Source organism: Castor canadensis, chromosome X (genome assembly GCF_047511655.1).
Source record: "Castor canadensis chromosome X, mCasCan1.hap1v2, whole genome shotgun sequence".
Classification (NCBI taxonomy): Eukaryota; Metazoa; Chordata; class Mammalia; order Rodentia; family Castoridae; genus Castor; species Castor canadensis.
In genome coordinates this window covers 142,177,388-142,201,818 of record NC_133405.1, presented here as the reverse complement: position 1 = coordinate 142,201,818, position 24,431 = coordinate 142,177,388, and the positions used below count along the sequence as shown (strand labels likewise).

The window sequence follows — 24,431 nt, the reverse complement described above, 5'->3', positions numbered from 1 at the left end:
ACATTTTTTCTCATATGCGTAAATAGACCTAAAATAAAAAGAACAAAAACAAGGACATGAACAAAGAAGGGGGAATGTTAGGTGGTGAGGGGAACAATGTGAAGGGGAAGAGAAAAGGGTGAAGAAGGAGATAAATTATAATTGAAGTGAGAGGCTAAGAAAGCAAGATGGAATGAATTTGATCAAAGCACATTATGTGCCTATATAGAAATATCACAATGAAACCCTTTTGTACAACACACACACACACACACGCACACGCACACACATGCACATATGATCTCTTCAAATACATAAAGAAAACCCCAAACACAAAAGGATCCACCAGGAAAAACTGGGCAGCATTCCAAAACTGCTATTCATAAACTGAGGTCACTGTGTCAATGAATGTTACTGGAGAATCAGAGCATGCTCAACATTCTTTTTTTTTTTTTTCCTCGGGGGTCGGCGGGGAAGCACTGGAAATGGAAGTCAGGGCCTCGCATGTGCTACCGCATCCTCAGTGGATGGATGGGCGATCTACCACTTGAGCCATGTCCCCAACCCTCTGTGTTAGTTACTTTTGCAATAGGCTATCACTTTCATGCCTGGGTTGACATGGACTGCCATCCTCCCATTTGTGCTCTCCCAAGTAGCTAGGATGACAGGTACGTACCACTGCACCCAGCCACTGGTTGAGATGGGGTGTCCTGAGCCTCTTATACTGGCTGTCCTCAAACCGGAATTCTCTGGCTCTCCGCCTCCCAAGTAGGTAGGATTACAGGCTTCAGCCACCATGCCCACCGCATCAACACTGCTGAAGGAAGCCCCTCAAGAGTCTGGTAACTGCAACCATCCCCTGCACTGCCTGTCCCACAACACTTCTTTAAACACTGAGTAAATAATCATACTGGGGTCAACCACAGTGACAGGGAAGAGAGATAGGTAGGTTACGTGGGAAGATTAGCAGGTCTCTGAGAGGAGGAGGGAAGGGGAAAGAGGGAATTCAAGCTCTCACAAAAGAGATCAAACAATAACAAGATGCCCTTCAATGGGCTGCTGACGGATACAGTCTTGTTACTTATTAAGAGGCTGAATTTTCCAAAGTCCCAGGCCTGTCTGGGGCACATGAAAGAACAGGCTAGGTCACCCTCTCTGGACTTATTTTTGCTATTCTTCAATTCAACTGATTAATTTTCTATGCCAAGAAAACATATTGTATATGAAGGACAACTTGTACTAAGTAAGAAACACAAATCATTTCACATTCCTGCTAAGTCAAAGGCAAGTAGCAAGACTTAATCAAAAAGCAGTTTAATCACAGAAGCATCCAACAACCATGCAGAACCTACAGCCCTCCCTCCCCAAACTCTAATCTAGTCAAAGAGGCTGGGTGAGACATCATAAAGTGCACATGTAACATACAGGGCACAGACCACCTTGTCAAGGAGACAGGCTAATGCATTACAAGGTTTTGTTTACCTCGGTTTAGCATGCCTCAAGAAAAACTCACTCCCAAACCACTGTTAAAAAAAGAAAAAAAAAAAAAAGAAAGACTCAATGACTAACTCACATTGAGTGTGTTGGCTCTGTTTTTCACATGTGGCTATCAGACAGCCCTCCGATAAAAAGTCTGCAGGCAGAAAGTGTTCTCAGTACCTAGGAGAATTCGACATTCAGGTTTCACCTCATCAGCACCTACACTGGCACTGACAGTGGTCTGCATGTGCAAAGCCTGGACTGTAATACAGTTTGGCTAAATGAATTGAGTACCCTTTAAACCTCTGCACCTCCTCCACCAAATGAGAGAAAAGTCCTTTCTCCTACACGAGACACACAGAGTGAAAGGGACAGCTACATGATGAGATTGGAAAGTGAGTGTCCAATTCAACAAACGGGATGATACCCAGCAACACTTATCAATTAAACAACCTCTGCTAACGGTAGGCGAAGCACCGTTGGGGTAAAAGAAACTCCCACAAACGCTGTGTAAAAGTATCACTTAAATGTACTCTTCAAGCCAGGCGCCAGTGTCTCATGAGCTACTTTGGAGGCTGAGATTAGAAGGGTTGCGATTTGAGGCCAGTTTCAGTGGGGGGGGGGGAACACACAAATAGTTCACTAGACCCCCCCCTCCCCCCATCTCCAAGATAACCAGAGCAAAATGGACTGGAGGTGTGGCTCCAAAAAAATTACACTCCAGGGCTGGAGCCTTGCTCAAGTTATCACAGAGCACCTATCAAGCACGAGGTCGCCATGCTCTAACCCCACTTCAGTTACAAAAACAAACAAGCAAAAATAAGTCTGTCCTCCTTCGGCAGTCTAACGGGTAAGAAGAAAGCAGGGAATTTCTGGACTCACAACAAGGCCCAAGGGGAACTGAGGGCATGGAAACTGATTTTTGCCTTTTGTAGCAAGACTATGTCCTTTCAATCTCTGTCAGCCTCTCAAAGACAGAGAAATAGAAATCAAAACCCAGGGTTCAGTTGCAAGACAAGGGAGAGGCAGAGCCACAGTTAGCTGGAGCCCAAAGCACTTTACCTTCCCAAAGCATGAACCCAAAAGAACCCTATCTTCCAATAACTTGTCACTTGGTATTCATACTGCCTGGCCAGCCCAGGGAATCTCAAAGTCTCAACCACTGTCGTCTCAGGTTGACTGAGAACCCAGGGGCCAGAAAGATGCAAAGGCGCATCTCCTAGGCAAGGCAGGAAGAATCCACTTCACCGATGGAAGGAGATAAACAATGACTATATGGTGATGAGTACCATTCACAGAAAGCACAGGGTGAGTGCGAGAAAGTTAAAGACCTTTCCCATGCACTGCATGCTGTGAAGAGCTGTTTCTGAAACCCAGAAAAACAATCATCACTTTGAATTTCAACCGAACCAAGAGGAGGAAGGCCTGATTTATCAGTTCTCTCCAACTCGCACTAGAAATTTTTCTTCATTTCAGCAATCCTACATGTTTGGTTGAAAGTCTTTGACGGGTTAACAGAGCAGCTGTGAATAACTCCATGACTAAACTGTTATAAACTGCTACTCATGGCAATATGAGAAAGATTCCTTTCCTACGTGACTGGTTCTGATTCTTCATTCGGCACATGATCGTTTCTATTGCATTTCATAATTCAGCAAAAAAGAGAGAGAGAGAGAGAGACCTTTCCTATATCTGAAGATTAGAAAAATATACTGAAAATACAAGAAGAAAAAAAGCAAAAACACATGACTGTAAATGACGACTGTTTGGGATAGGGGACCAGTGGGAATGGGGAAGACAAAGGACAGGGTGATGGGAGGTGGTTATGACTGAATGACTGAAGCACTTGACTTGCATGTATGAAAGCAGAAGGAGGAAAGTCACTGAAAACTGTGGGGGGAGAAAAGAGGGGGAATAAGAAAGCGTAAGAGAAGGGTGAGTGTGGTCACAGCATATTACATGCATGTATGGACATATCACAACAAAACCCCTTTGTACAACTAGTACGCACAAATAAATATTGAGCAAAGGACTTCAATACCCATTTCTCCAGAAATGATATGACATTCAAGATATCCACACCACTAACCATCACAGAACTTCTAATCAAAACCACAATGAGATGTGACCCCACACCCGTCAGGATGGCCACTGTCGACAAGAGAGTAAAATGGCAAAGTGTCCACAAGGATGAGCAGGCACTGGAACGTCTTGTGCACCCCTGGCAGGAATGTGAACTGCTACAGCCACCATGGAAGGTGACTCTGACAGTTAAAACCAGAATTACTGTAGGATCCACCAACCTGCGCTTCTGACAGAGAGCCCCAAAGAAGCCAAAGCAGGCTGTCCTTCTAGCTGCGTTAAGTCACAATAAGCCAGAGGGGGAAGCAACCCAAATGTCCACCACTAGACAAACAAACGGATAAAGAAAATGTGACATATGCGCACCATGGAGTACTATTCAGGGATGGGCTATTTCCTTCCTATGAAAGGGAAGGACATGCACGCATGACACAACATGGAGGAACCCCGAGGACGTCTGCAAAGTGAAATGAGCCAGTCACCATGGAAACAAACACTGTTCACAAGACTTTGATGCGCCTAAAAGACACAAATTCACAGAAACAACTGGATCATGGCTATCAGAGGCTGCAGAGAGAAGAAACGGGGAGCCGTTGTTAATGGGCACAGTTTCAGTTTTACATGTGCTTCTGGAGATTGATCCCACAATAACACAACTATAATTTAACTGCCCTTACCAGTACCCTTAAACAAGGAGTTAAGATTGTACGTTTATGTTATGTGTCTTTTCCCACAACTGAAGAAGTTATTTCTCAACTGTTAAAACGAACAAAGAGCTCCCAGAAGAACTTCCAGAGATTTTTTTTTTTTTTTTTGTATCTCCCAGGTTGTTCTAAAGAAACTATTAAGAATAACGGAAATAAGTAAACACCAAGACTTTCAGTGTGAGAAAAAGAGATGGATGTTTAAAATAGACAAAGTTAAGTGGAAGAAAAAATAAACCGATTTTGTAATGTTAAACTTCCATTGGAAACTCCTTTTAATAACTAACTGAAAAATAAAATTTCATTTAACTGTAAATAGGAAGTGTAATTTGACTTAAAGAAAAATTATTCTTGCCAGCCATGGCGGTGAATGTCTATACTCCCACCTACTCGGGAGACTGAAGCCAATGGGGATCACCACTTCTAAGCCAGCATGAGCAAGGGCTACACAGCAAGACCATGTCTCAAAAATAAGTAAGTATTAAATAAATAAATAGGCTGAGGATGTGGCTCAGTGTCAGAATGCTTGAGGCCCTGGTTTCCAGTCCAACACACACACATACGTACATTACATACGCAAAAGCTGAGAGAAGGGCTCATAGTATGTGTAAATAACCCCAGCCCACACGCTACCCCATGCCTCACCCCACCCCCTGCCCCTGCAACACCCCCATGCCCACTTCAACATTTTTCAACTCACAGCCAGTACTGGATCACTCTTGAAACAAATGCCCAACACCAAATCATCTGAACCTGCAATACCCCAAGGTAAGCCTCTCTGAAAAGTGACCAAGTGTGTAACTCACTGCTAGATCTCACTTAAGTCTCTTCCAATCCATGCTTTCCTTTTTCTTTTTCTCCAAGTGTGACTCGAGTCTTCTCCTTGAAAAGAATACTTTCTGTGCATTGCCACTGAGAGGCCCTTTCGTGGTCATGCTGAAATCAACCAACAGGCTTAGACATCATAGCCATGACCCACCCAGTTTTAATATCCCTTCTCTCAACGTTTTGCTTAGTGGGGAGGGTTTTAAACTCTGACGCCCCTGTAAATGAGCAGCTTAAAATTTCCAGGAACAGTGACTACCAGGAGCACAGGCAGCACAGGTGCAAAGTTCCAGTGGTGAAATGACAATCACCAATCCCAGCCTGGGGAGTCCGGGATAAGACAACCAGCTTGGGCTCTTTAAAACAAAAACTTTGAGGAAGTCTTAGGTTGCAGACATCTGAAAGGACAGTACAACAACCTGTCACGTGTGAGGAGGACTCTGGGCAAAATATGTTACTTGCTCAGCACCTCTGGTATGAGCAAACACTGGACAAGAAGCATCACAGGAGAGTATGGGGTGTGCAGGATGAGAAGGGAAATCTACAGAGAGATCTTTTCTTCTTTAGTTTAAGGTCACTTGGACACCATTAGACCATCACCCCAAGGAATACACCTGAAACTTACACTCAAAATGTGAAGTTTCCCTCTCAGGACAAACTGTAGGTAGGCACACTGTAGGCAACTGAACAACAGCTACAGCTCTTACACACAAAAGAGAGTGGGCTGACCGATGCTTCCCAAAGGACGACTTCACCACTACTTAGCACCCAAGAGCCCGCTGCAAACCCAAGAGACCATCTGGCAACCTTCTGCCTCTCCAGAGGGAGCCGAATGTGTCTAAGGTCTCTCTAACACGAACGTACGGACAGAACAGAAATGAGCAACAGCAAGAAAGAAAGAGAGAAGGGGGAGCCAGAACAAGGAACAGAAAACTTCCCTAAATCAATCTACACTGTTGTTCACCTTGATTCAAGGCTCTGGATAACTGATGGTATGATCATCATCAATCAAGAGGAGTGGGATTCTCTTGAGCCCATGGTAATCCTCCTCACTTTGCACATTTGTAACAAGTAGATGACCTACTTGTGATGCGAAAGCGAAACCACACAAAATGACCAGCCAACCACCACTTATCACTTTCAGCTGTCTGTCCTCCCCAACACACACACACACACACACACACACACACACACACACACACACACATACACACACGAGCTGAAAATATGACATACTGGACATTCAGGAAGCTTGGCATTCTTGACATTCAGGAAGCTTGGTGGAGAGGGAAATCTTTGTGTCACAATCTGCTGGAGGAGTACTACTCAGATGAATTAGCCTCTGGTCCCTTTTCACAGGTTAAAAGCTCATCTCATGGTATGTCTAAGTGACAGCCACAGGTCACCTGCTCTATCATTTGCTTTATGGTAACACTGTTTCTGACCAACAGATCTCATCTTGGAACTCACAGAAGGCTGCTGCACAGAGCCCCAGCATCAATCTGAACTCCACCCTTGCTTAAAACGTACTTTTACCAACAGGATGGGTGAAACAGCTGCCAACAGCCACCTAGACACTTGGTTGTTCAAGCTCCTGCCCTTCCACTTGCTTTTGGGCGGCATACCCGGGTATCTATTTCCTATTTCGTCTTGTTAACTTGTCAACACTGCTGCCACTCAATAGCATGCACAACCACCCATCCATCACCCTGACATGACAGGAAACCACATGCGTGCGCATGCGCACGCCTGAAAAACTGGCAGGCTGGAACCAAAATCCCACCCCACACGCAAACCCCCCCAACCCCATCTCCACCTCCCAAGTAGATGGGAACTACAGGTGTGAGCCACCACAACCCACCCCAGAAAGCATGTTTTAGGACCTTCTAATGGCACACTCCACAATCTCAAACAAATGAAACCCATCTGTGCTGAACAACAGGCTCCCCAACAACTGTCACTGCTTAGTAGGTTCACTCTTCAATCTGCTTAAGAAATTTTTAAAGTTACCATAAGCTGCACGCTCTTAAAACTGAGCACAAACTCAGACAAGATTTTGGGTAAATGTGAAAACGGACAGAGCAGGAGGGGGATGGGGAGGGCGCCAGTGACAGTAACCCTGCTGAAGTCCTCAGACTCCAGGAGCCAGTTTTTTTGGTCAGCTCTCAGGAGCTGACCAACGTTGGCCACCTTGCTTCGTACACTGCTTCTGATCTGCACAGAAGGTTGGAAAAGTGGGATAAGTTCGGCAAAGTGGCCCCCTCTGGTATGAGAGCGCCCCAAGTGCAAATACTGGGCCTTCAGGTTTGGAGGTATAGATAGGGGACTCTTACCCCCAACAAGTTTGATGAGAGGACAGAACGAGATAAATGAATGTAAAGGACTGGGCAGAGCACTGAATGCCAGCTAATATTACCTCCACTGCCACAGATCCAACGCTGCTGTTAAGTTTGGGGGTAATAAGGCCCAACTATCAGGAAGGCGGCAATGACTACTCCCCATTGCACACACACAGAATCTGAGCCTCACTAACCCAATCAGTCAAGATAAATTTGGGATTCACCAACCTAGCGTATCTGTACTCACTTTTTTTTTTTTTTTTTTTTTTTTTTGCAGTACTGGGCTTTGACCCTAGAGCCTACGCCTTGAGCCACTCCACCGGCCCTCTTCTGTGATGGGTTTTTTCGAGATAGGGCCTGGAAGAACTATTTGCTCGGCTTGGCTTCGAACCACGATCCTCCTGATCTCTGCCTCCTGAGTAGCTAGGATTACAGGCGTGAGCCACCAGCACCTGGCTCTGTGCCCACTTGAACCATGTGAAGGCCTGGCTAAGAGGTAGTTAATCTGATGAGAGAGCACTGCCTTGCACTCAAGCTCCATGCTTGTCTCCACCCATCCTCATAATCTCTTCTGTGAGTGTTCAGTTTGTTTGCCACCACTAGTTTACATCTACCACCATTAAAAATACAAAACCGAGATAATTTCCAACTCTTGCTGGTCACCAAAACTGAGCATAGCACCAAACACTGCCTCACTCCCCCTTCAGGTCTGCCTACAGCACCAACCAACTTTCCAAAAACCCTCGTCACCCTTGAAGGAGATGGAACCCAAAATAAGGAGAGATACCCAACGAGGTAGAAGAGTGTGAGATAACACAATCGAATTATGTTCTGACACAGTCAACAACAGAAAGCCATCAATCTTAATTTGCCTATCAGATGTATTTGTTGGCCAGAGACCTATTTTGGCATCAATGTACCTTGCAAGCAGATTGAAAAATTTTGGAGTGGCAGCACACACATGTAATCCCAGTGTCTGTGAGCCTAAGGCAGAAAGATCCCAAGTTTGAAGCCAGCCTGGACTATAATAGAAGGGAGATCTAGTGTGTCAAAGGAAAAAAAAAAAAAAAGCAAACAAAGAGAAAACAAAAACAAAGCAAAGCAAGAAAAACTCTGCAAAGATCATGTAGTAATCCCTGAGATAAAACGATAGCTCTTGCCACCTCATTAATTTTTATGCATTACAAGTGCTCACTCTAATGAGCTACTGGTTCCTGAGCTTCTCAAACTGGAACTACTTTATAAACTGGGGGACTGACTTACTCCTTGGGGGCTGTTTCATTTTTCCTTTTGGTCTCCTAGTAGCTATTCCATAGTTAGTATGGTGAAAGGATCTCCTTTACTCCCTTTTTTCCTCTCCCCTCACACCCCCTCACCACCACCCCTCCGCCCCCCCACCCACAGCACATTCTTCAAGTAATGTGATGACAGCACTTCTTCCATGTCTGGAAAGGAGTTTCAGCTTTCTGTTTCCGTTAGTGTTATAAAAACACTAATGTTTTCCCATTGTAGTGTTATAAAAAACAGCACTCTTTAGTGCTAATGTTGTAGCTCAATGGGAGAGCGCTTGCCTAGCATGGGCAATGCCTGAGTTTTCTTCCCCAGCACTGCGGACAAAAAAGGCACTGTTTGCAAGATGGGGGGAGAAAAACACAGTCCACTTTAACTTGGAATTCCACAGGAGCTACGATCCATGTTACTGGGTCCTTCCAACTTTAAATTTCTTATGGACAGAGCATCTTCCTAAGGAAAAATTTAATCAGTAATGCCTGCAACAACTCTCTCAGTAGACTGTGCTATTCTTGTCATTAAGAAGAAAACAAGAGGGCTGGGGGAGTAGCTCACATAACAGACCACCTGCCTAACAAGCATTGAGACCTTGAGTTCAAACCCCAGTACCACCAAAAAAAAAAAATCTAACTCGCTCTCCTAATCTGACTTGTTAAATTTCTCTGCATTTCCTCAGTGCAAATGTGAAAAACTGCCAACATTACATTTCTTAACTGCATTTTGCACACTCAAACTCTGTGCAGTGAAGAGGTTAGATTCTAAGCAGAGGAGCAAAAGCCATGCACATTTTTTTGTTTTGTTTTGATGGCACTGGGGTTTGACCACAGTTCAGGGTCTCATGCTTGCTAGACAGGCACTCTTAACTGCCTGAGCTGCTCCGCCATCCCCCATGCATGTTCTGAAACTTAAAAAAAAAAAAAAAAAAAAAAACAAGAAAGCAGCTGGACACAGGTGGCTCACACCTGTAATCCTAGCTATTCCAGAAGCAGAGATCAGGAGAATCGAGGTTCAAAGCCAGTCCCGGCAAATAGTTCCACAAGACCCTATCTCGAAAACCCTTTCACAAAAATAGGGCTGGTGGAGTAGCTCAGGTGAAGGCCCCAAGTTCAAGCCTCGATACTAAAAAAAAAAAAAAAAAAGCTCGCTCCCAGCCACTATGCTGATTGAACTCTTAAAAGAAAAGCCAGCCGGGTGCCAGTGGCTCATGCCAGCACTCTTGCCTATAATCCTAGCTACTCAGGAGGCAGAGATCAGGAGGACAGTGGTTCAAAGCCAGCCCAGGCAAACAGTTCCGGCAAATAGTTCCACGAGACCCTATCTCGAAAAACCATTCACAAAAATAGGGCGGGTGGAATGGCTCAAAGTGAGTTCAAGCCCCAGTACTGCCAAAAACAAAAATCACAAAGGAAAGAAAAGCCAGAGGTACACCCACTGAAAATTAGGATGACCAAATGCTTTCCTTTCAAAGAAAAAAGAAAACTACATCCTTCCTTTCTCCTTCCCTGCCAGTATAAATTACAACTGAACAGATTTTGGGGCACTCTTTTTTGAACCAGGTATACAAGTTCTAGAAAGACCAAACTCAACAGACAGGACTAGGTACTAGAAAATATTCAAGGTGTGGTGCTACAGCAGATAAGACACCCAAGTGGCCCTTGTTGTGGGAACACCATGGATGTGTTTACACACACTAAGACAGCCAAGACACCACCAGGTCATATAATCCTGTGGGATCACCACGTGGCCCAGCAGTGACCCAGACGTTGTTATGAAGGACCTGACTGTATGAGGTAGAAGGAGAACACGAACTCGGACACAGACAAGAAACACAGACTGCTGACCAGGGTATTGAAAGGTCTCTAAGGTTCACTGGGCAGCCAGACAGAAATACCTTAGATGACAAAAGATCATCCACCAGACAGAAATGCCTAAGATGACAAAAGGTACAGAGAGGATGACTACCTACCAAACATCAGGGTTAGGGTCAAGGTCAATACATGTGGACGAGGGTGTAACTGCCTAAATACCTGAAGACTCCACCAGTGCAAGCTGGACTCAAAATGTTAAGCTGTCCTCCTACCTACCACTCTCCCAGACTTCCATGTAGTTCACCAAGATCTAGACCTATCACTAATCTCCTCACCTCACTGCCAATTACTCAACCATGGGTCCTCGTCTTCTTTATCAACTCCCAGCTTGGTATTGTGGGAATGGGCATTGCCCTAGTTCCCACCTCTCCAGTGCTCAGCCAAAACTCCCCCTTTTCTACCATCCCCACCCCCGCCACACACACACACACACACACACACCCTGCACGCACACACACACACCCTGCACACGCACCCTGCACACACGCACACACCCTGCACACACACACACACACCCGGCACACACCCTGCACACACACACACACACACACACACACACACACACACACACCCCTGTACCTGCAACCCCAGAAACACCTGATCTCCGGATCTCAGAATCTAATGACTGCCACTCAGTTGGCCTTCAACTAATACCAAGTAGTTAAACGGGGACATTCTGTCTTAAAGTCATCAGGCTTAGCTTTTCTGAGATCCCCTTTTTCAGTTCCCCCTCCCTCTTGGGGTCATTCCAATGTTGTGTCTCCCCACTAACCTATGCTAGTGCATGAGAAGGCTCTCTCGTGTGACTGAAATCCTGCACTCCAGCCTCCATGTCCCCTCAGGGAAACAACCTGCAAACACATAAGCAAAAAAACAAGCAAGAGAACAAACCACCACCTCCCTAAGTCTCTCAGCTTTGGCAAAGTGAAGCTCTCAAACCCCAGGTGGCCACCTGGCACTTCTGCTACCAGATGTAAGCCTTTAATACGGCAGCTGACCAGTTCGGTAGGGCCAGTGAGTAAATATGACACTCCAAGTATCTCCATCTCTCCCCTTTCAGAAATTCACAGAGTCTACCCACCACTGGCATTTTCTGAGATGCAAACTCTTTTAGAAAAGCAAAATGCCAGTCATCAGAGTTGAGAGTGCCTTTTAGCGCTTAGGCACAACAGGCTCCACCCTGGTGGCAGCCAAATACCCTCCAGGATTCTAGGCCTAGGTCCTACCAGCTGAAACAAAAGACTCTTGTCACGGGAGCCACCTGAGAAAACAGAAGGGACCCTGACTTAAAAGATGCTGGCAAAAGAGAAACAAACAAACAAAAAATGTCATCCACCCACCCACCCTATCTAGTGATTACCCACATTCAAAAAGACTTGGGAACTCTTATAAGGGTTCCAGTGTGTTTTCCCCTGGGGAAAGAGAGGGAGAGAATGAATTCTTGAGAAAAAGGCAAGGCAGACCAGTTAAATGAAATGGAAGCAATATCTGAAAAAATATACTGAAATTCACTCACACGATAAAGAGCACTTTAGGTGGCATTTGGTCCGTTGTCAAGGCATGTAACAAAGGTTACATGTGTAAAAGACTAGGGACAGGTCAAGACCTTAAATCCAGGGAGAACAGAAGTGACTCAGGGGTCACTCCACTGGTTCACACAGAGGCGTTCCCAACAGAGGAAACCTGTCCACACAGAAAGAAACCTGCCTTGGCAGTTTCCTTGACCTTGGATATTAAGTTTGGAGAGGGAAGGAGGAGGTGGCAAGTCAGGGACCATCTATCTCCCTTCAGTGCCAGGTAGCACAGTTAAGTGCCAGGCAGTACACGCTCACTGAAACCTTGTTATGAGCCCAGCAAGAAAGCATACTATCACCACCTATCGAGAAAATGGAGCCTCAGGGAAGGTTCCACAGTTTTGACTGAGGTCACAAAATTCATGAATGATGGGAGTCAGGAGTTAACTCACGTCCACCTCGTTCCAGGACTGTAACCTTCTCCTATTCTGAAGCATGCTGTCCTGCAGAGGGCTACAGGACGAGCAGTCTGTCCAGAAACAGCCTCCTATGGAAAACTCATCAGATATCTTCTTATGTCAGTTTTAATGGACCTGTACACTTGGACTAAACAACCTAACCAACAACCAGAGGTAGCAGACATGCCTGGGATCTGGCCTAAACAACCGCAGTAGGAAGAAGGCTGGTGCCTCAGGAAACCAGGAGGTCCATCCCACTCGACTCACATGACTTACCTTTGCCTCTTGTGCTACGATGTGGTGACAAACAAAAATGGCCCTTGGAGTCACCGAACAGGCAGACATGCTCACCTGTCTTCTTCAACACTGATGACATCTGATCGCAAACAAGCAGAATGGAGATTACTAATGCAAAGATGCTGTTTGCCTAGGCAGCAGGAGCAGGCTGAAAAGGAGAACCTTTTATTATGTTGGGAGTCACCAATATTTCAATGAAATCAACAAACCAACAACCCCTGGCCCAGTCCTCATTAATGCTGAAAAAAAGGAAGTGCTCTACCCACTTCTTATGTTCTTGTACCCTGGGCATTCCATACCGTACCCAGGTTAACGCACTTAGGAGGCTGAGGAGAACACACACAAACCTACCATGTACACCAGGAAACCCAATAAACAAACAACTCTGGCACTTGTTTAGGCGAGGCTGCCCACACAATGGCTTGACTCCTTTACTCCCTCTGTGCTCCCACTCCTCCGATGTCCTGCCTCTGAGGTTGGGACTCTGAGAAAGAAGGGACCAAATGCAAAAACAGACTGAAGGAAGAGAGTGAGGAAGGAAGAAAGAGGACAGGAGACAGAAGAGGAAAGTCAATCTTTTCTGTCTAACTGATTGGATCCCAGGGGAAAGAGGCCTGGTCCCTCACCCCATCACCCCTTTAACCTCCACATCCCTGATAAGCCCAGCACCCCCCTGCTTTCTGGACAGGACTAGGATGGAAAGCTGTTAAAGACCACTAAAGGCCAGGCACCGGCCTTCACTCACATCTGTAATCCTAGCTGCTCAGGAGGCAGAGATCAGGAAGATCGTGGTTTGAAACCAGCCCGGGCAAATAGTTCCCCGAGACCCTGTCTCAAAAAACTTTCACAAAAGAAGGGCTAGTGGAGTGGCTCAAGGTGAAGGTCCTGGGTTCAAACCCCAGGGCCGCAGAAAAAGAAAAAGAAACAGAGAAAGGGGAGAAAGGGAGGGAGGGAGGGAGGGAGGAAAGAAAGAAAGAAACAAACAAACAAACAAAGACACAAAGAAAGAAACACTGAACCTGTCACTGACCTTTTCCCCCACAGGGGTATGAGCCGACACCTCTCCCTCCCCTTTCCAACCCTCCCACCAAGCCCCAAATGTGTCTTGGGTATCTGAAAATAGTCAAGTCACCACCAGACAAAATGGGAAAACAGCAGTATCCGTCTTGGCAGGCAAAGATCCTCTCCTTGACCAAAATCAAGCCCCAGGGCCCTCCTCTGAGCCCGCCCTTTGACCTATTCTCCAATCCTGCCATAGGAAAACTTGAACACACACTGACCGCCTCAAACACCTCCAGATGACCCGAGCCCTCCTTAGATGGCACACCTGAGAACACTCAAGGCTGCCCAAAGAATTTATAGTTTACCCCCACCAACACTGTGGAAGACAGGACCTCTGTCTTCCAGGCTTTGTGGGAGGGTAGGAGACTAACTTTGATAACTGCCAGCCAGCTACCCTCTGGTATTTTTTTCACTTGAACCCCTTCTCTCTCTCCCTCCTTTTTCCCTTTAAAATGCTCTTACTCGTGCACTAGTTCACATTGAATTCAGTTCGAGCTGCACTCTCTTCCCTGTTGCCTCAGAACATTACTGATGAAAACCTATCTATTCCCAGTTTTAACCAGTATCTGGCTTCCTTCCTCAGTATAAACACAGAACTCTTTCCTCACCCATGAACCCAGCAAGGAATGTGACATCTATTGGAACCTTGCTGTCAATTCTAACAAAACACCCAATATGTTATTTTCTTTACCTCACCTCCTGTCAAGGCATACCAGAGGCATACCTCCTCTTGAGGAGGAGGAACAGGAGGAGGAGGAGAAGAAAGAAGAGGAGGAGGAGGAGCAGCAGCAGCAGCAGCAGCAGCAGCAGAAGCAGCAGCAACAACAGCAGCCTGTGACGACCTACCGATGGACAAGGTGCCTGTGAAAGATTAAGGGCAGATAATTTGGCCTCATAAGGTCCATCCCTTACCCAGATTCAGCAGATGACATTTCTTAGTTCAGCAGAAGCTAAGCTTAACTTAACCTGTCTTGATGAAGAGGACTACAAGAGAGCAACTAATCAATTTACAGAGGCTGTTCCATTAATTAATTTAGAGAGCCCTCAACCATGGAACTACCACTTCTCCCGCTCACATCCTAGTCCAGCCTCCCAGCCCACTTCTCTGTCACACCCTGCCCAAGTACCACTGCCACTACCACTGCTCCCCACACCTTTCCTGGCTTCCTTGAACACCTCTCCATGCTCCACACATCTTGGTTGTGCCTGGTGCTTCACCCACAGTAATATGTTCTAGTACTCTCTCACATTTCCACCACATAAACCCCAATAATTTTGCTGGACCACCCCAGTGACACCCACTGTGCCCTTCTCTCTTCCCTTCTTGACTGCCTGCCAGCTAAAGATATCCAAATCCACACAGTAACTAATCCTTCACCCCTGCAGCCTCTGTGGCCATATACCGCCCTGTGGCTATTTGCTTCCAGTGTGTACAAAAGCCTCACACGCTCACGGTCTGCCACTATGTGGTCCTGAACTTTACTCAGGGACTCAGGCTTGTGAGGCAGGCCCTCTAGCCCTTGAGCCACACACCCCCCCCACCCAACCACCCTTTCTGAGGTACTTATATCTGAGGTAGAGTCTCGCTTTATGACTGGGCTGCGCTTTATGCTTCCCTGGGTAGCAAGGATGAAAGGCGCAAGCCACAGCACCCAGCCATTGGTTGAGATGGGGGTCTCCCAAACTTTTTTTTTTTAATTTGGCAGTACTGGGGTTTGAATTCAGGGCCTCATGCTTGCTAGGGAGGTGGTCTACCACTTGAGCCACTCCACTAGCCCCTTTTCGTATTGGGTACTCAAGATAGGGTCTGGAGAACTTTTTGCCTGGGATGTTCTCAAACTGCGATCCTCCTGGTCTCCAACTCCCTAGCTACTGCTAGGATTACAGAATTCGACCACCCTGTCCAACCCAGGAATCTCTTTCAAGGGAGGCTGTTCTTAAGCCTCTCCCCTCTTAACAGAGATTCACCACCATTAGTCACACTCTACTGTAACTGCTGTGGGGGAAAGGGAGTGAATTCCACAAGGCTGAGTAACAGGATCCCACCAAGAATTCTTAAGCAGTGTGCCTTGCTGGCTTTAAAAAGCTGGGGAACAGCCCCAGCCTCCCAGAGGTAAGATTATGGTCTGGCTGCAGGGGGAACAGAAAATCACACAGACAGATCACAAACCCACGACTGCTCTCCAAGATGTCTCTGACTACTGGGACAATGGATACAGACTTCACAACAAAGAAACTTTACAACCGACTGACACCGTAAGTCAAATGGACATGACAGAGTTTTCCACCCGGCAACAGCACAGTATACATTCTTCTCAGCATCCTATGGAACCTTTTCCAAAACAGATCATATTTTAGGACACAAAGCAAGTCTTAAACAAGTAAGAAAATTAAAATAACTCCCTGCATGCTGTCTGACCACAATGCAATAAAATTAGAACTCAAAAACAAAAGAAACAGCAGAAAATATCCAAAACACCTGCAGACTGAACAACAAGCTGCTCCACGATAAGTGGATGATCAAAGAAATAAGAGAGGTTATCAAAAAGTTCCTGGAATTTAATGAAAATGAAAGCACACCTATCAGAACCTATGGGACACAGCAAAGGCAGTGCTGAGGGGAAAGTTTACAGCCATGAATCCATACAGTGAAAGCAAAGAGAAAAAGGGGCTGGAGGCGTGGTTCAAGTGGCAGCATGCCTGCCTAGCAAGCACGAGCCCTGAGTTCAAACCACAAGAGCTCCAAACAAAGAAAAGAACAAAAGTTCTCAAATACATGCCCTAATACTGCATCTCAAACGACCTAAACCCAAAACTAGCAGAAGGAGAGAAATAATAAAAACAAGGGCCTAAATCAAAAGATAAGTAAGATTGACAAACCCCTAGCAAATCTGACTGAAATGAGTAAGGGGAAAGACCAAATTAATAAAATTAGAAACAGAAGAGGGGAGCTCACAAGGAAATCCAGGGAATCGTTAGGCATTACTTTGAAAACCTGTATTCGAATAAATCAGAAAATCAAGAAGGAACAAACAAATTTCTACACACAGAGTCAGTCTGTAACAAGCAGTAAAATTAAAATAGTTTCCAAAAAAAGAGAAGTCCAGGACCTGCCGGATTCAATGCTGAATTCTACCAGACCTTTAAAGAAGAACTAATGCCAACACACTCAAACTTTTCCATGACATAGAAAGGGAAGGACCGCTGTCAAATTCACTCTATAAAACCACTATTATACTCATCCCAAAACCAGACAAGAATACACCACCACCAACAAAAACAGAGAATTATAGGCCAATCTTCTTAATGAACTTAGATGCAAAATTCCTCAATAAAATACTGACAAACAGAATTCAACAGCATATCAAAAAGACTGTACCACATTCAAGTCAGTTTCACGCAGGGGTGATTCAACATACGCAAAACACTAAACATAATGCAGCACAGCTAGGCGCCAGTGGCTCACATGTATAATCCAAACTACTCAGGAGGCAGAGATCTGGAGAATCGAAGTTCAAAGCCAGCCCGGGCAAATAGTTCTGCAAGACCCTATCACAAAAATAGGGCTGGAGGAGTAGCTCAAAGTGAAGGCCCCAGTGCTGCAAAGAAAAGAAAAGAAAAAAACCAACAGTAAAAACAGCAGCACGTTAGCAGAAGCAATGACAAAAAGCCACATGCTCATCTAAATAAACACAGAAAAAGCCTTTGGCAAAATTCAACATCCTTTCATGATACGTCAAGCCTAAAGCCAACATCGTAACTAAAGTCTGGAATGAGTCAAGGGTGTCCACTTCCTCCAGTCTTATTCTACAGAGTTTTAGAATTCCTAGCTAGAGCAGTAAGACAGGAAGAAGAAATAAAAGAAATTCAAATAGGGAAAAAATCAAACTATCCCTATTTGCAGATGACATGATCTTATACCTAAAAGACCTGGAAAACTGCACACACACACAAAAAAAACCCTCCTAGACATCATAAACACCTTCAGCAAAGTAACAGGATACAAAATCAATTTACAAAAATCAATAGCCTTTCTACATACCAACAATGAACACAATGAGAAAGAATACAAGAAAACAATTCCATTTACTATAGCCTCAAAAATAAATAAATAAAATTCCTAGGAAAAAATACCTAGGAATAAAGACCTCTACAATGAAAACTATAAACCACTGAAGAAAGAAATCGGAGACTACAGAAGATGGAAAGACCTCCCATACTCATGGATTGGCAGAATCAGTACTGTGAACATGGCTGTACTACCAAAAGCAATCTAAGCAATCTACATGTTCAATGCAATCCCCATGAAAATTCCAATGACCTTCATCACAGAGACTGAAAAATCAACCCTAAAGTATATTTGGAAGCACAAAAGACCATGAACAAGCAAGGCAATGTTGAGCAAAAAGAGTAACACTGCAAGTATCACATTACCCACCTTCAAACTATACTACAGAGCCACAGCAATTAAAATGAATGAATCAATGAATCAATGAAAACACAGCATGACACTGGCACAAAAACAGACGTGAAGACCAGTGGAACAGAGAATAAGACCCAGATATCAATCCATACAGCTATGCCCATCTGATTTTTGACAAAGGTGCCCAAAACATATGATGGGCGGGGAGAAAAAAAGAAAAAAAAAAGACAGCCTCTTCAACAAATATTGCTGGGAAAACTGGGTATCTGCATGCAGAAAACTGAAATCAGATCCATGTCTTTCACCCTGTACAAGTATCAACTCAAACTGGATTAAGAACCGTAACAGAAGACCTGCAACTTTGAAATTAGTGCAGGAAAGAGCAGGGCATATGCTGTAACTAATGTGCATAGGCAATAACTTCCAAAACAAAACTCAAATGGCTCAGCAACTAAGAGAAAGGACTGACAAAAGGGACTACATGAAACTAAAAAGCTTCTGCACAATGAAAGAAATGGTCAACAGATTGAAGAAGCAGCCCACAGAATGGGAGAAAATCTTTGCCAGCTATGTATCTGTAAGAGGAATTATTAACCAGAATATACAGGGAGCTCAAAAAAACTAACCTGCTCCCCCCACCCCAAAAAATCAATGAGCCAATGAAGAAATGGGCAAATAAACTGAATGGACGTTTTTCAGAGGAAGAAGTCCAAATGGCTAAAAAACACACGAAGAAATGCTCACCATCCCTGACCACAAAGGAAATGCAAACATTAAGATTCCACTTCACTCCGGTTAGAATGGCTACCATCAAGAACACAAACAAAGCCGGCTGCCAAGTAGCTCATGCCTGTAATCCCAGCTACTCAGGAGGCACAGATCAGGAGGATCAAGATTTGAAGCCAGACCAGGAAAACAGTTCGAGACACCCTACCTTAAAAGCAAAACCCATCACAAAAATAAGAGCTGATGGAGTGGCTCAAGGTGTAGGCCCTGAGTTCAAATCCTAATACCACAAAATTAAAAAAAAAGGAAATCAGATGGTGGGGAAAAGGGAAAGTCCGATAGAGAGGGAAGGTCAAAGGACAAATACAATAATTTCACGTTCTTCCATCTCGGCTGCCATACTCCATCTTTGCCTCTCATAGAAATGATACATAAACTAGTTGCCACAGAATGAGTGTTGCTATTTGCAGGCTAATAAAAGTTCTACTATAAAAACTGAAAAAAACAGAAAAAAAAAAAAAAAAGGATATAGATTTCGAACACCTGGAATTCAAGCTGGCCTTCAAACTGTGCCAACATGAGGTCAAACAACCCATCAAATTAGTTACTAAGTGCTACCAACACCTTTACTCCTGCTCTCAAAAAAAAGAAACAAAACAGGAAAAAAAAAAAAATTCAAGCCTTTTGTTTATTTTATTCTTCTACCAGAGAGGGTCTTGCTTTGACTCCCAGGTTGGCCTTGAACTCAGAACCCTCTAAATCAGCCTTGGCTGGGATTACAGATGTGTACCAGCACACCAGGCAGGACCACGCCTGGCCTGGCATTTTTAGCACCTTGTTTCTCACAGAGTTTCTTCTTCTTCCTCTTTTTACACTGGCTACTTTTCATTTCAGAGTCCAAACCTTTCTTATAGCTTCAACCACTCACAGCTCCCTCGCTCCCAGTCTTAGCACACTAACCAACTTGAACTCTAGCAGGCAGCCGCTGTCCATGTTTTCCTTGTCAACGAGCAAGTGGCTACCTGGCTGCCTTCCACTGCTGCTTTTCCTTTTTTTTTTTTTTTTGCGGTACTGGGGTTTGAAGGAAGGTCCTACGCGTTGAGCCACTCCACCACTCCATTTTGTGATTTTTTTTTTTTTTCAAGATAGGGTCTCACCAACTAGTTGCCCGGTCTGGCTTCAAACCTCCAGCCTCCTGATCTCTGTCTCCTGAGAAGCTAGGATTGCAGGCACGAGCCACCACGCCCAGCTTCAGTCCTGAAAATGTAAAAAGATGCAGCAGGTGAGTCATTCTTGGGCAGCCTTTCAAAGGCAACACTGGACAAGCAGCAAAACGATCTCCCCCAGTGCAGCAGCCAGGCAGATCTCCTGGAAGTACTAACCCACAAACACCATCAAGGATCCATTCCCTTATCTACTTCCCTTTCCGCCCTCTATATAATTGCCTTCACCCTAACACCCATTCCCTTCCCACTGCCCTGCTCCCTCCCTGGCCCACCTTTATCACCAGTGGAAACTTCTCTCTCCACCTGTAGGACAATGAGCTTCAAAGACAGACAGGTGGATTTTTGTGGCTGTTGGGTTTTGAAACCATTCTGTGTAGGAACAGGTCCATTAGGGTCTCTAAGAATGCCTGGGAAGCATTAGGCTTTCCATCAGTTAATTACTAAATGATGGAACACCCCAGTCGTTGGCGACAAATGTGCATCAGAGAACAGCATTCAAAGATGAGGGACAAAGAGGCACAGGGGTCCAGTTTCTGAACCGGATGCCCTAAACGTTTGTTTTCCTTAAGGCGCTTTATGAAACGAAAAAAGGTTTGTGCAAACTTTAACCTGATGCGACCCAAATGAAAAATTCACCCAATGGGTAAAGGCAAACTGGGCTCCTGGGAAGCAGCAAGCGGTCCGTAGCTCTGTTAACAGTTTACTTATGACTAAGGAGCAAATAAGCCATACTCACAAACACATCCGTCAGTTTGTCCCGCATCCAGTGCCTGGGAGCTGCAACCCGCTTCAAGTGCATTGTGGGGGCCCCGGGCCTGGAAAAGGACAACGCACACTTTTGCTGAATCTCCACTCCTTTAGCGCTAAAAGAAACTGCTAACTCTTCGTTCCCAGCAGAAAGACCTTTCAGCCTCGGCCAGTTGCGACCACCCCAGCCCCCAACCTGGGACCTAAGGCTCCCGAAACAAAGCTACTTTATTTAGCCCCAACCCACACCCCCACTCCCCGGAATGGAAAGTTGTACCTTCTGCCAGAACCAGGACAAGAGAGAACCCGCTAAACCCCCAAACCTCTTAAAGACCTGGCGGCACTCCTTGGTGTTGGTCGGCAGAGCGTCCTCGGGGCTCTACACGCCAAGTCTTACGCGCCGAAAGGGGTCGAAATAAAAATAACCCTACTAAAAGACGTGCGGGGCGGCGTAGTCAAGGATGGACTGCCGTCTCAAGCCCCACGGCCTTAGAGGCCTTCCTACTCCGGTAAAGCCGCCAGCTCTACACTCCTCTCCGAGCTCGGCGGGTTTCAGGAAGCAGTACGAGATCCATCCTCCCTGGTCGTGAGGAGGGACATCTAGAGAAGGAAAGAAGCGGGAAGGCCGAAACAACGTACCGGCGCCGACGCGACCGGAACAAGAGTCGCCTGACAATGACGAAACGCTGTAGAGGAAATGAACTCCTCCTCTTCCGGTGCAGCATACCCTGCGGCCCTGAGCCAGAAGAGGTCTGATCAGCGAGAATTTGGGTTCCGGGCTTCCCCCTGTCAGAAGGCAGAGCCCAAGCAGACGAAGCCGCATATTAACTCAATACGTACAATTTGACGAGTCTGGACTCACGCATGTACCCGTGATGACAGTACCCCAATCCATCACTCCAAGTTCCTTGGTGTGCCTCTCAGTTTCGCTGTCTTCCCCCTAGCGTTATTTCTTTGTATGGGGGGGAGGGGAAAGGGGGGAGGAGGGTTGGTTAGGATGGAGGGGGGAAGGGGGGTGGAGAAGGGTTGGTTAGGATGGAGGGGGGAAGGGGGGGTTGGTTTGGATGGAGGGGGGAGGGAAGGGGGAAGGGGGGCGGGGCGGAGCGGAGGGCGTCTGTTAGTAGACTACCTAACCTGACATCTCCCCTCTCGGCAGGTTATTAAGCAGCACCATACTGCCTGAACGTTTAAAAACAGCATTGATCTCAGGGCTGGAAGCAGTGTGCAAGTTCAAGATGGCCGGGCTGGAAAAACACCCTCCCCTCCTGCTCTCTCCCCACCCCCCAACCCCCTACCCCGCCACCCCCACCCCTCCACACACCCACTCCTGTTTTCAACATTGTTTCACATTGTGGATGGTGCAGGATCCCGCTCTCCTCTTTTGGACTTCTGGAGTGAATGATGCCCAGACCCTTTCTGCCATTCTCAGGTCCCCCAGCCCGTTTCACAGCTGGCCTCCGCGAGGGCCACTAACCTGAACTGGGCTACTGGCTCCCAGACTGCAGCCGACAGCCGTACAATCCGCTTTCTTACTATTTCCCGCACCATTTTCCTTTCTTTTTCTCCCAAAGAAAATGTCCTGGCCTCCAGGTTGAAGAGTAGGGAATATTGCTCTCTGACTGTATCATTTTCAGAAAACGCTTAGTGAATTCCCAGATGGACTTAGGGAAATCTACCATGTCAGCGAGGCCTAAGGTGAAAGTGAATTTAAAAACTGCCTTGTAGGGCCTGCTTTCTCTGTCTGGGTTTAAATCAAGCAGCTTGTTTGTTCGCACTTTGGCAAAGGAAAACCCATTTCTGGCGTTGGCCCACGGTGTTTGCGGTCTGTTCACCAGAGCTTTTGAACAAGGGGACGCTTTCTTTTCTTCTTGAGTTTAAAGAGTTGAATGTGTCACTCCTGAAAAGACGCTTAGGTGACTGATGTCGAAACCACGTACCATCAGCAGCTCCCTGTACAAATGCCGCAGTCGTACTTCACTGCTTAACGTGAATTTGTTGGCGAATGCGTGGAAGAGCGCACTCCGTCATTTTTAAAACATTTTGGAGCTATTTATAACATAAAGGATCTGCCCCTCTCTCTTTTCCAGATTGCGTAGCAAAGATGCAGTGTGCTGCCTTTTAAAATAAGTGCATTCACTGCGCAAATTTATGGGGCACAGTGTCCAGTTGGATAGATGTTTATCCAATGACCAGATGAGGATCCCTCTCCTTAAACATCTTTTAAAACACGTTTGACTGACGTGTACTCATTGAACCTATTAATCAGTACAGTGTGGTATTTCAGTCCAGCCATACAGTAGGTACGGGTCACATCAGGGTGATTAACATTTCCACCTCTTTATGGTTACTGTGTTTGGAGACTTCCAGTGCCTCTCTTCTAGTGAGTCATAAAATATTTGACAGATTATTGTAAACTATAGCCCACCTCTGTTCTATAGGACACTAGACCTTGTTACTTCTGTCTGACTGTGTTTGGGTGCCTGTTACCCAACCTCCTGCAATCCCCCTCCCTCCACCCTTCTCAGCTTCTAATAATCTCTATTCCAATCATCCTATTTTTTCCTTAACATCCACTTATAAGGGAGAACAGTGGTGTTCACCTTCTGGCTCATCTCCCTTAACACGAAAGCCTCCATTTTGCTGTGGAGGCCAGGACTCCACTCTTTCCTTATGACTGAGTAACAAACAGTCCACTATGTAGGTATCCCACGTTTGCTTTACCCCTTCAACCAGTGAGGGACACCTAGGCTGATTCCATACCTTGGCTATTGGGAATAGTGCCTCAGTAAACATGGGCAGGTAGGTATCTCTTTGGTATGCTGGGATATGTAACCAGGGGTGGGCTGGGTGGGTCCTGTGGTAGATCTGTTTTTAGTTTCTTGAGGAATCTCTTCTCCATAATGACTGTACTGTTTTACCTGGCTTGCTCTGTCTGAACCCCAGGTCTTTTGGTCTGGTAATTTCAAAGAATGAAAATCACAGAAAGTAAAGTAGGAGAATTTATTGAGATAGAGAAATTGCAAAGAGTAGTGTTCCCAGGGCCCCATGGGAGGGGAGCCAAGGCTAATTAGGTGTGCAGAAATGCTGCATTCTGGATGACTGTCCTGCAGTGTTCAGATTGGGGATGCCCTAGTTCTCCTCATGGCATCTTCATTCTGATCCTCACTCTAGTCCATCCTGCTTTTTCTTTTTCTTTTTCTTTTTTTTCCCCCTGTCCTTTAAGGTCACAGGGAGGCCATAATGGAGGTTTCCAGGGCCTGTTCTGTTCTAGCTTTATTGTCTAATCCTGCTAACTGCCTCACCTGCTCGCTCAGTACTACTTTACACCCCCAGCAACAGTGACTAATTCTAAAGAAAAAACTTCAAAACGGTTGAATGTATTTGTCTAGCTTGCTGGGTTTGCTTGGTTGAA

General features: G+C 45.7%; 2 protein-coding genes across 52 annotated transcripts in view; one reads left to right on the top strand and one right to left on the bottom strand.

The window, feature by feature from the left end:
- The window catches only part of LOC141419674 (uncharacterized), a 78,481-nt gene extending 56,208 nt beyond the window's left edge, over positions 1 to 22,273 (bottom strand). For 16 of the 50 annotated variants that reach the window (XM_074062964.1, XM_074062966.1, XM_074062967.1 and 13 more), the window contains exons 1-4: positions 21,354 to 21,652; positions 21,009 to 21,087; positions 20,204 to 20,303; positions 11,339 to 12,983 (exon numbers count right to left, since the gene is read on the bottom strand). In XM_074062964.1, coding sequence (XP_073919065.1) covers positions 11,339 to 11,612 — 274 coding nt within the window. In that variant the 5' untranslated portion in view covers positions 11,613 to 12,983; positions 20,204 to 20,303; positions 21,009 to 21,087; positions 21,354 to 21,652. The other 34 variants (XM_074062980.1, XM_074062984.1, XM_074062982.1 and 31 more) reach the window with 19 other exon arrangements.
- Positions 1 to 24,431, top strand: part of LOC141410420 (ATP-dependent RNA helicase DDX3Y) — a 1,065,346-nt gene that overhangs the window by 634,389 nt on the left and 406,526 nt on the right. The gene's annotated exons all lie outside the window — the stretch shown is intronic.